We start from the raw sequence: 12,379 nt of genomic DNA on the forward strand, positions 1-12,379 counted from the left end.
TACTGCCCCCTTCTCATCATGGCCTGAACTAGTTTTTCAGGGTTTTAGGGGATCTTCTTGGCCAAGAGAGGAGTCCATTCAATCAGATGGGGGACCCTAGAATTTTATTTTTTATTTTTTGAGACAAAGTCTGGCTCTGTCGCCCAGGCTGGAGTAGAGTGGTGTGATCTTGGCTCACTGCAACCTCTGCCTCCTGGATTCAGGCGATTCTCCTGCCTCAGCCTCCTGAGTAGCTGGGATTACAGGCGCCTGCCACCACGTCCAGCGAATTTTTGTATTTTTAGTAGAGATAGGGTTTCGCCACGTTGACCAGGCTGGTCTCAAACTCCTGACCTCAAGTGATCTGCCCTCCTTCGCCTCCCAAAGTGCTGGGATTATAGGCGTGAGCCACCGTACCCGGCCCTAGAATTTTATTTTTGGTTTACAGTACAAAAACAAAGATCTGCAGTGTTCTCACATCTTTTTAATCATTCATATTGACTTAATCAGGTTTACAAAATCTCAGGGTTGATCTGGGATCATTCACAAATCAGAATTACTCAGAGAAATTTTCACAGCAGTTGCGGCAGCACAAAGTCGAACGCTGATTTAAATTACTAAATGTTATTAATGAACAAACTTGTAAAAGGAATTTCATATAGAACATTACAATTCTCCCTGACACTACTGTCTGATAAAAATTAAAAATGGTATAAACATGTTTTAAAGTCATAGTGGTAGTTGCTAAAGGCAACCAACCACACTACAGTGAGGCATTGTTAGAAGTTCCGCTCTCAAGTTTACTTAGCTTAGTAAAGCAAATTGTTCTTTGAGATTTCAGCTTTGATTAGTCCTCTTTGGCTGACATGAACATTATGGAGTGTTAACTGTGGTAGCAACACATAACCAAAAAGCATTCTTTTAAAAATACATCTAGAAGATCTCAATGACCTGAATAAACCAATACAGTGTTCCTAGTGTCAGTCTCTCTATACCGGGAAAACTTTAACCCCACAGCTGAGATATTATCAGTTAATGCAAAGTACGTTGTTTGAACCTGGTTTCCACCCATGCAGATATCTTCTTACCTGGGAATTCTTGTAAATATCAAAATAAAATCTTTACCTTTTGCTAATGAAAGTAAAAGGCTTGACTGTAAAATATACATCTTGATAGAAAAATATTATAAGGTTTTAATTTTCTAAATACCAAGGGTTAACATCTTATGATTACCCTTTGAAAATAGGGTATTTTGGAACATTTAAAAAGTTTTCAAAATAAGTACAAAGCTTATTCACATTTTTACTAAATGGAACACAACTTTTACAAACGGCAAAATGATTCCCTCCTCAAAGCAGAGCAGCCTAGTTTTTGGAGGGCTCTGGTCACTGCTTAGCTAAGTCTCTGTTGGGCAGAGTCCTGGCTCCACAGTCTCCTACGATGGGCTCCTTGATACACAAGGCTTCATAACATGCGCTCCTTGAAGAACCATTTCTGATGATCCGAGTTGGTGCAGTCTCGTAAGAGTGGAACAAAACCGTCACTCGACTCCTTCCTCGCAGCCTGGACACATTTCTTGGACTGTTCGTGAAATAAAGAACCATCCTACAAAAGATAACAGAATGACAGGCAAGTTCATCAGAAAAGTCTCTTTTTCCTAAAAACATGTTCTAAAGAGATCAGGGTCTGATTTTTACCATTTTAGAAATATTTTTATTGAGGGGTGTCTTCCGTGTAACGCAGCAACTCAGGACTGTCCCCGGGAAGGGGAGCACCAGAGCACCAGGCTTGCACAGGCTGCGTCCCGCTTGCCTCTCACAGGACCGATGGTGCCACCTGCTGGCTACTCTGGGCATGTGTCAGACCCTACATCTCCCTATTGCACTTGGCTTCCTTCAGGGAAATCAGGAACAAAGATCCTTTGTTTATCTCTTTCGCTCCTCTTAGGTCAACTCATTCCGTGCAGCGTGATCTCTTTCTCTTAGGTATTTAAACAGAGAGTGTGGAAACTTGGCTGTAGTCCCAGCTCAGCCACAGACCAGCTGGATGAGGAAGCCAGTCACTTGGCCACATTGCCTGAACTCCTCACCTGTCACACATCAGGGTGAGTAGTGGGTTATATGCCCCATGCCAATCCCCAAACCCCAAAGATGATGGTTTTCTTTAATGACCGCCTGCTCCTCTCCTTTCTGCCAGCCCTTGCTCAGTTATCTCAGCAAGTCTGTCTCTCAGGCCTGGGGTTTATCTTTTCCCTCTGCCTCTCTGTTATAAGCAGTATGCAACGCACTTAATCATGGCTGAGCAGCAAACGGGCAGAGTGAATAACAACATCGGTGAAAAACCTTTGTGATGTGCTGTTTTATATCACTACATGGAACTTGTGTTTTCATTCAAAAAAATCCAGACTCATGTTTTGTAAAATCCAAGAAATGACATTTCAGCGGTTTTTAGGCCTACATAAGAAAATACAAAGCTGGGCATGGTGACTCATGCATGTAATTGCAGCACTTTGGGAGGCTGAGGTGGGTGGATCACTTGAGGCTAGGAGTTCAAGACTAGCCTGGCCAACATGGCGAAACTCCATCTCTGCTAAAAACACAAAAAATTAGCTGGGCGTGGTGGCACGCGCCTGTAGTCCCAGCTACCCGGGCGGCTGAGGCAGGAAAATCGCTTGAACCCAGGAGGCGGAGGTTGCAGTGAGCCGAGATTGCACCCCTGCACTCCAGCCTTGGTGGGGCAAGGCTCCATCTCAAAAATAAAAATAAAAAAGATCCAGCCCTAAGAACTAAAAACAAGCTTTCTATATGGTCTAGTGAATGTAAGTGGGGACATTTCCTTCAGAATTCCAATGTTTCTGTTCAATATATATTTGTTTTATATATATATATTTAGGGCATGACTGATGAAATATAATAAATCAAGCTGTATCCTTTTCACATATGAATCAAAGTATTAAGTGTCCTGAAGAAAGGTAAATAATCCAATTAAGTATCCTTCTTCCCAACCTCCTAAACAAACTCCCTTTTCCTTAAATGGTCACTGAAATTTAAGATAAAATTTGTGATATGTCAAACTAATTTTATTGTTTCTCGTGTCCACTACCATTCCTTGAGGGCTTATAATGGCCTATGGTTGGGAGAAAGATGGGAAGAGGAAGACATTCAAGAAGATCAGAGACTTCCGGGGTGTGCAGAAGTATTTTTCCTTCTTATTTTTCTATATCCAATAGATAACACTATGGTGTGTGGCTTTTCTGGGCAGCCTGCAAATGTCATTGCTAGTGACATTTTTCTGCAGGAAAACATATTCCAGCTGTTAATCATCTTTAGAATAAACCCACTTATAAGCAGTATATTGGGAGTGAAAGCTGCCCAGGGAGATTAAAAAAACAATGAATTTTTTTCTTTTCAATGATTTTCTTTGGATTTATTCCCTCGTGCTTTTTAGTGAGTCAAAGGGTATAATCGATTTACAGGTCCTGATGCAAGCTGACTGCAAGTGTGACGGGGCTAGCACCCTCAGGTCTGAGGCAACCCTCAGTTTCAAATCAACTGTGACTATCCGGGGAGCCTACTCCATCAGAGGTGTTTTCTTGGTTATAATACCACAAGTAACAACTAATCTCTATCGAGCTTTATAGTTTCCAAAGAATATTTCTGGCTATGCATCTAATCCTCACTAAAGTAAGGCTGCTATTATTGCACCTTTTTTTTTTTTTTTTTTTTTTTTGAGATAGAGTCTTGCTCTGTCTCCCAGGCTACAGTGCAGTGGCACGATTTCCGCTCACTGCAACCTCCGCCTTCCGGGTTCAAGTGATTCTCCTGCTTCAGCCTCCCAAGTAGATGGGACTATACGGGTGTACCACCACACCTGGATAATTTTTTGTTTTTGTTTTTTAATAGAGATGGGGTTTTGCCACGTTGACCAGGCTGGTCTCGAACTCCTGGCTTCAGACAATCCACCTGCCTTGGCCTCCCAAAGTGCTGGGATTACAGGCATGAGCCACCGTGCCTGGCCTATTGTACCTATTTTAGACCCGGGAAAAACAAGGCTTAGAGAGATGGGGTGGCTTATATCTGGATCTAACACTTTGGCTAACATCCTTACCCTTGGGCTATTTGGCTCACTCATTTAAAGCCCTTTCATCTCTGAATGCATTTGTAAGAGGTGTTTCCATGCCGGTGCCTGCAGCTCATGGGGGTGCAAGGGAAATGGAAAAGACTGAAAGGGACTGGACAATGAGGAAGGAAGGCAGTGCTTATGACAACACGTGCCAGGGGACTCCAATCGCCTGCCATTACCACGCCCCAGCCTCACTGGGGCTGAGGTTCCAGGTCTTCCAGAGCAGAGCTCCTGTCCATGCGTGACCACATCCCTGATCCTCACCAGGACTATGCCAGACAGAATGTCTGACTCTCATACTCTCCCTTATAGCCCAGGGACCGTCAGCAGGAAGGAAGGAGAGAGTTCACCTACCTCCTGCAAGATGAACTTCTGATTCTCTGGGGCAGTTTCTTCGCAGAGATGCATGATAAGGATATCCATTCCTGCTTCCACAGCAATGCAGCCCTCTGGCTGGTGGGTGTTATAGCGTATTTCTTTCTGGGACGTGTACTCGAAAAACTAAAAATGGGGTAGCCAACATGTAACACAACACATTCCACTGACATGGGAAGAGGAAAGATCGCTGGACAAGAACCTGGGATCACGAGAGCGTGGCTGGGGTCATGTATCCGCGTCACCACCAACACGAGCCTGTGTGATGGGTTCCTCCGCATCCCACAGCCCTCAGTGGACCGCTACTGCAGTGCTTCAGGAGTGTGGAGGAAATGGCCCTTCCCATGCCTGCCCGGCTTGCTAGACAGTGAGACAGGGCTCGCGCATGTCACCCCCTGCCTGCAGTGCTGAATGCTGTGTTGGTGTGGGATGGGAGGAAGGGAAATGGACCCATCCCAGCACTAGCTCTTCAGGGCTCTCTGTGACCTTGACTAGCTACTTCCTCTCCTCTTCCTCAGTCTCTCCTCCCAAACCCCCAATTTGACAGTTCCTAGAAAATGTAAAGTGTTGTGCACAAGTAGGTAATGTGACCGCTAACAGGAAAACTTGGTTCTTCCCAGAGAATGGTTTTCCTACCTGAGTGTACTAGGAACTACCTACAGTGCCTGTTAAAAATGCTGATTGCTGGCCCCATCCCAGAGATGGAATAAGGATTCCTTGTCTGTGAGGTGGGGCCTAGGAAGCTGCATGTTCTGCATCTTTGATAAGACACCCACCTACCCCACCAGCCCCTTCCAAAAATTCTGACACAGGTAGGTGTTCTTAAGGTGCACAGAGCAGGGCTGCTCACAGCATTATCTCCTGAAAAGCTGCTTAAAACAAGAGTCTGGGATTCGGAAGGGTTAGGATTAGTCTGAAAAGGTGCATTTCCAAGCTCCCAGATGATGCTGATGGTAGCACTCAGGTACCATCAGCTTTGAGGAAGGCTGTTCTAAACAGTGTTGAAAACCTAAGTAATTTAAGGTTGCAGGGGTTGGAATTAAGAAAGTTTACTGTTGACCATAAGAAGGCTTCACATTCAAGTGGCACTGGGGTGAATCCAGATTGGGGAAAAACATTTGCATCTCCATCCCTTCGTTTCCTGGTGTCTGATAACTCCTTAGTACGGTAAAGCTTCAGAGGCCCGTAACCAACACTTCTCTCCATTCCTGCATCCTCCAAGGGTCCTGTCAACTGCTTTCCAGCACTGGGGGTCCTTTTCTGGTCTTCAGACTCCCCCAGGACTGAACCTCCCCTGCCCAGCCTGAAGTACAGCCCTTCACCAGACAGATACACCTGGGCCCCCAGTTCAGGCAATGTCACTAAACACCACCTTGCAAGGTGGCCCTATGTATTAAACCTATCGTTCCACTTAACAATTAATTATAAGGAAATCATCTGAAACACAGATCTGTCACTTTATCCTTCCTTCTATCTGACCCAAGGTGTTAGAGGCAGAGTTATTTATAATTGCAAAGACAGGGAGGCAGAGAACCAGTTAACTAAACAGCAATACAGGTACAAAATGAAATATCAAGAGGCCACTAGGAATGATATTCTCAAAGGATATCTAATAACATAAGAAAAGTATGATGAAGGGAATGGAAATGATGGAATATAAAACATACAGACATTATGACAACTATTTACAACACATAATCTCTGTGTGTCATGTATAAAAAATGATGGGAAGAAAACACATTTTAATTTTAACAGTGGTCTCTCTGAGTCTGGCCATTCACCCCAGGCTTCTACTTTTTATATTTCCCAAATATTATTTTTACAAGAAAAAGATTCAAATATTTAATTTTTTTTAACAAAACACACAGCTTTCTCCTCTTTTGAGGCTCATACCTACCTGATTATGGCCCATCCCATGACAGACGTACAGAATGACCTGGTGTCCCACGATCTGGTTTTCATCGGGTGGGTTATAGTCAAAGCAGTAATCTTTCAGTCCTTGGTTCTGGAGCTAAATAAAACAAAAATGTGGCATTTCGGTCCAGATTTTTACACACTAACAGACGCCACACAAGGCTTGGGGAGGCTACCTGGCATGAAAGGAGAGCCTGCTTCAAGAGCTAGATGCAAAGGTAAGAGTCTTTTCTGCACAGCACCTTCTAGCTTTAAAAGTGCTTCCTTGGCTGGGTGCGGTGGCTCATGCCTGTAATCCCAGCACTTTGGGAGGCCGAGGCGGGTGGATCACAAGGTCAGGAGATCAAGACCATCCTGGCTAACACAGTGAAACCCCGTCTCCACTAAAAATACAAAAAATTAGCCGGGCATGGTGGCGGGTGCCTGTAGTCCCAGCTACTCAGGAGGCTGAGGCAGGAGAATGGTGTAAGCCCGGGAGGCGGAGCCTGCAGTGAGCCGAGATCGTGCCACTGCACTCCAGGCTGGGTGACAGAGTGAGACTCCGTTTCTTAAAAAAAAAAAAAAAAAAAGAAAAGTGCTTCCTTGTTCTGTAGGCAAGAATGCTTACCCCTATTTTAAGTCGATAAGCCTGAGGACCAGAGAGATAAACTCTTCATGGCCTGAAAGCTCCTCTCTCTTCCTTTCTCATTAGTGGCAGCCTTACTGCTGCACAAGTTCAAATATACCTGGGTTGTTACCTTGAACTAGATTAAGTAAGCTAACTAAATCAAGCAGGTGATAGACACAGAGAAACAATTATTTTAGGCTGGGTTCAGTGGCTCACACCTGTGATCCTAGCACTTTGGGAGGCGAAGGCAAGTGGATCACTTGAGGCCAGGAGTTCCAGACCAGCCTGGCCAATATGGCAAAACCGCGTCTCTACTAAAAATACAAAAATTAGCCAGGTGTGGTGCCGTGCGCCTGTAGTCCCAGTTACTTGGGAGGCCGAAGCGGGAGAATCACTTGGACCCAGAAGGCGGAGGTTGCAGTGAGCTGAGATGATACCACTGCACTCCAGCCTGGGCAACAAGGCAAGACTCTGTTCCCCCCCTCCAAAAAAAAAAAAAAACCAATTAATTTAAATCACTTTAGAGCATGGTATGTTTGAAAATACTACCTATGAAATATATTCTATAAACAAATTGAGCTGCAAAGAAATTACAAACCTCATTCAGTGTAATACTCTTAAGCTGTAGTACCGTGTTAATTATCTTGAAACTATTTTAAATATATTTTAGGATAAAGAAAATAAGTAATTATGTTAATATTGTTGAAAACCAAGACTTTCAGGGTAAGAACAAAGAAATATGAGTATGCTATCAAAGAAAATTTTTTAAGACTACATTGGATTTTCAGATATTAATATAAGCTCATGATCTGTTTCTCAAAAATACAAGTTTCCTTTCTCTGCCCAATGAGAAAAATTTAGAGCTGTGCTATTCCATGTGGCGGCCACTGGCTACTGTGGCTACTGGACACTTGAAATGTGACTAATCCAAATTGAGATATGCTATAAGTACAAAATTCACATCAGATTTCAAGGCTTAGTATGAAAAAAGAATGTAAAATGCCTCAATGAATAAATACTTATATTCATTATATATTGAAGTGATATTATTTGGGATATACTGAGTGAAACATTTCATTAACTTTACTTTTTTTAAATATGTTTACTAAAAAAAATTAAGTTACAACTGTGGCTCTCATTATATTTCTGTTAAACTGCATGGTCTGGAGGCAATGACAATGCATAGCAACGGGCACCACCAGCATTCAGACTGACTCCCAATACCGTTACCCAACAAAGGAGCAGGGCTTCTGGGAGGAATGGCAGGAAATGTTTAAAATCAAATGGGACAACTTGGCCAGAATCAAGGAGGCTATTAACGCCACTATAAGGTGTCAAAGACCACAGAAGCCAAAATAAAGGGTCTGCCACTGGCCAAAAACAATTTTAAAATATTTTTTTTAAAAGATGAATTGGGCTGGGCACAGTGGCTCACACCTGTAATACCAGCACTTTGGGAGGCTTGGCAGGAGAAATGCTTGAGCTCAGGAGTTCAAGACCAGCCTGGGCAACATAGCAAGACCTTGTCTTTACTAAAAATAAAAATAAAAAATTCGCCAGATGTGGTGGTGCTCACCTGTAGTCCCAGCTACTTGAGAAGCTGAGGTGGGAGGATCACTTGAGTGCAGTGATCCAGGCTACAGTGAGCTACAATGGTGCCACTGTGCTCTAGCCTGGGTGACAGAATAGAAGCCTGTCTCAAAAAACAATACAAAGAAAAAAAGATGAATTCATTGAAGCACACTGGCTATTTAAACACCCATTAGTTTACAACGACACTCAAGAAGAGAAAAAGCCAAAAAAACAATGAGCCAACAACAAAAAAACAACCCACTAGATACAACTGGAGGAAACTAAAATACCAATTCTTACTCTGAAAATAAGCAAATAAAGAAAAGACTTAAGAATTTGTCATGCCTTGGCCGGGCACGGTGGCTCATGCCTGTAATCCCAACAGTTTGGGAAGCCAAGGCTGGCGGATCACCTGAGGTCAGTAGTTCGAGACCAGCCTGGCCAACATAGTGAAACCCCGTCTCTGCTAAAAATACAAAAAAAAAAAAAAATTAGCCTGGCGTGGTGGCAGGTGCCTATAATCCCAGCTACTCAGGAGGCTGAGGCAGAAGAATCGCTTGAACCCAGGAGGCGGAGGTTGCAGTGAGCTGAGATCGCACCATTGCACTCCAGCCTGGGGGACAAGAGCAAGATTTGGTCTCAAAAAAAAAAAAAAAAAAAAAAAAAAATTTGTCATGCCTTTTCTGTATGAATTCTAAAACTCACATATACCAAATTGCTTTAGTTAATGAGGGAGTGTTCTTTACAGAAAAATTTCAGCTAATGTGGAAGAAATGAAAGAGAAAAATCACCATTTGGCAACTCCATTTGAAATAATGGGTCTAGGCAATGGTTATCAGTGGCTACTAAAAACATGAGACAGAGGCTGATGGGGGGTCTTATAATGACTGGTCCAGATGAGGGATACTCCATGAACCCACTGGTCAACCTTATCACTAAAGATGACCATACTTCGTATGCTCCTGATAGGACACAACGTGAACACATAACATCACCCACAAAGTGTTCTTGCCAAAAAGGTGGATCGTGACTCTAATCAAACCTTTAGAATTCACTTCTATCTTAAAGAAATATGGGGGAGAGAGGCACAACTTAAAGACACCACAAAGAAAAAAACAGTAATTGCAAGAGTGAGACACTCCACAGGTAACTGACCTTGTTTTTTCAACAAGTTGAAGATATTAACAAGAAAAAGGAAGACTGCCTTAGATTAAAAGAGATTTAGGAGCCAAGACACAACCGCCACATGCAATGTGTGCACCTTGTCTGGATCCCAATTTGAATTAGCCAGCTACTCAAAGAGAAACTGGAAAAGTTGGGGGAATATGAATTAGAACTAGACATTAAATGATCCAAGAAATTCTTGTTCATTTCTACAGTTTTGTAAGATAATGTCCAAATGTTATGAAAATGCATAAAATGCAGAGGAGATAAATGACACAATGCCTGGGATTGGCTTAAAAAGAGGAAAATGTGGAGGTGAAGCAGAGGAGAGAGAAAGCAAGAGAGGCAGGATCTTGAAAATTCTAGAATCTCAGGGATGGTATTCATTATGCCATTCTCTCTGCATTTCCATATGTTTGAATATTTTCATAATGAAAATAGAATGTCACATGAATATCCTGCTTTGTATTTATCAAAGACTTCCAGAATGGAACATGAGCACTTCTGATCAACACATCACAGCAGAGGAGACCTCGCAAAGCTGGTGTCATTCCTACCAAAAACAAAAGACACTGGACATTTCATCTGGTCTCATCCCAAAAACATGTTTTAGGTTTTTTGAAATACTGGAAATGACTCCCCTATACCCACTATTGCCTCTGTACACTCCCAAACTTGGAATTATTAACTAGTCCAGTCATTGAGACTAGAAGTAATATGATAAGGTGTTAGTAAAAACTAGGACATGGAAACACCAGATAAGCCTCAGTTTCCTTATCTACAAAATAGTTGTCAATTTTGAGATGGCTTCCAGCTCTGACATTCTGCACCTAAGGCTCAGACACTCACAGGGAGAAAGAAGGGCAGTGGATAAAAAGGTGGTGGGGGGTGGGCAGGTGGGTGGGAGTGGAGGGAGCCAGTGACCCCCATGATGGGGCCCTTCTTCCCCGGGATTTGTAGATCAGACCCAGAGGCCAGGGAACTCCCTGCCTACCATGGGCCCACCACCCTCACTCACCATCCCGAAGAAGCCAGGCCTGTCCTCAGGCACATGCAATTCTGGATACACAGTCTCCAAGAACCACTTGAAGTCCTTACACTGGAGCTTGGCCCGGAGCTGCTTCCTCTCTGTCACATCCCCAAAAGGTTCCTGAGAAAACAACAAAACAGTGAGACCCCACAGGTCCTAGTGCTTCCTTTCAAAGCCCCTGTGTTCACTGATGCTCACTTACTAACCACCAGCCACCTTTGACAGAGCATTCGTTGCATCCCAGGCCCTGTGAGGAGCACAGAGGATAGAAAACAGCCTGGCACCTAATTCCAGTTTCTAGTATGAGAGGCTGTCACAGAGACAATTCCATTCCTAGGTGCTCTGTTGGGAGGCGGGTGTGACCAGATGCACGAGCCCACCTGCTGATGGAGTGAAGGAGCCAAGCCTTGGGGCTGCACTGGCATCTATGGATCCTGGACCTGTGACCCATGCTTGTGATCAGAGGTCATCCTGAAACCCAACCAGGGAAATGTCAGTTTCACCGAGACATATGCCGTGACTTTCCGGTTTACTACTAATATCCGAATATCCACTTTCAAACACAGGTAAATATTCTAGATGTAATCATGTTATTAATATGAAATAAGCAATAAGAGATACTTGTGCAAGTTTGGTTTTATGGACAAAACTAATGACTAAGAGCTTTTGCATATTTAAATATAGCAAGCCTCTATTTAGTATGGCAAACGTGCAGCCACAAGAAAAATGCTGAGTGCAAAAATGTTACCGTACCTGCACTGTCATGTTAAACAATTAAAAGCTGACAAGTTAAATATTGAACAAAATGGTAATAATAAGTAAATGTTTGAATAAGATTTCAGATTTCTGCTATTTTCCAGAGGTCTGTCACTGATGAGTCACTGTGCCCCCAGCTTCAGCCAAGTATCCATTTAGCACCCAGCCCTTGGGCATGCAGCCTAAGGGTGCATTCAGTGCCTCCCTAAAATATTCTCTGGGGACCCTTAGGAAAAGGGAACTATGGGTTCCAGACTGTGCATGAGGAAACAGTGGGTGTTTCTACTGTATGGTGCTGGGCAAGACGGAGGAGGCAGAAGCAATGACCATGGAGCCCAGAGCCAGAGAGGGGCTGAGTGGGAGTCTGAGAACCCATGGGCTCTGCAGAGCAGAGCAAGAGGTGTGCTGCAGAGTACAGGCCCCAAGCCCAGTTCTACCTCCTATCAGTTATGGGGCCTGGACAAGTTCCTTCCAACAGCTTCTCTCTGAGCTTCAGTTTTCTCATCTATAAAATGAGAATTTTATTGCTACCCTGCAGGGTTGCTGGAAGGACCCAGAAGAGACTTCCATGAAGTGGCCTGATGAGAAGCCTTAGAGCAAGACCTTCTTGTGTTGCCAAAAAGCCCTACTAGCTACGCAAATGCAGGGCAAGCAGGCACCCTGCCATGGGTCATGCAGAGCTGGCTAGGGTAGACGCAGTGGACTGTGTTGCACGTGAAGCCCAAGATCTGGGAAATAAGAGGCAGATCCCTCATCCACAGTGGTCCCTGAGGTGGAGGCAGAGCAAGGATCTGGACCAGGCAACAAGTCCCTGAGATAAATTGCTCTGAGGAAGGACACAGTCTGGGCTGAGCCTCAGC

General features: G+C 43.8%; 1 protein-coding gene across 1 annotated transcript in view; it reads right to left on the reverse strand.

Moving 5' to 3' along the window:
• Positions 1 to 445: 445 nt before the first annotated feature.
• The window catches only part of GALNT12 (polypeptide N-acetylgalactosaminyltransferase 12), a 42,965-nt gene continuing 31,031 nt past the window's right edge, over positions 446 to 12,379 (reverse strand). The window contains exons 7-10 of the mRNA XM_025360759.1: positions 10,752 to 10,883; positions 6,374 to 6,487; positions 4,456 to 4,602; positions 446 to 1,584 (exon numbers count right to left, since the gene is read on the reverse strand). Coding sequence (XP_025216544.1) covers positions 1,444 to 1,584; positions 4,456 to 4,602; positions 6,374 to 6,487; positions 10,752 to 10,883 — 534 coding nt within the window. The 3' untranslated portion in view covers positions 446 to 1,443. The remainder of the gene's footprint in view (positions 1,585 to 4,455; positions 4,603 to 6,373; positions 6,488 to 10,751; positions 10,884 to 12,379) is intronic.

The sequence above is a fragment of the Theropithecus gelada genome, chromosome 15 (genome assembly GCF_003255815.1).
Source record: "Theropithecus gelada isolate Dixy chromosome 15, Tgel_1.0, whole genome shotgun sequence".
Lineage (NCBI taxonomy): Eukaryota > Metazoa > Chordata > Mammalia > Primates > Cercopithecidae > Theropithecus > Theropithecus gelada.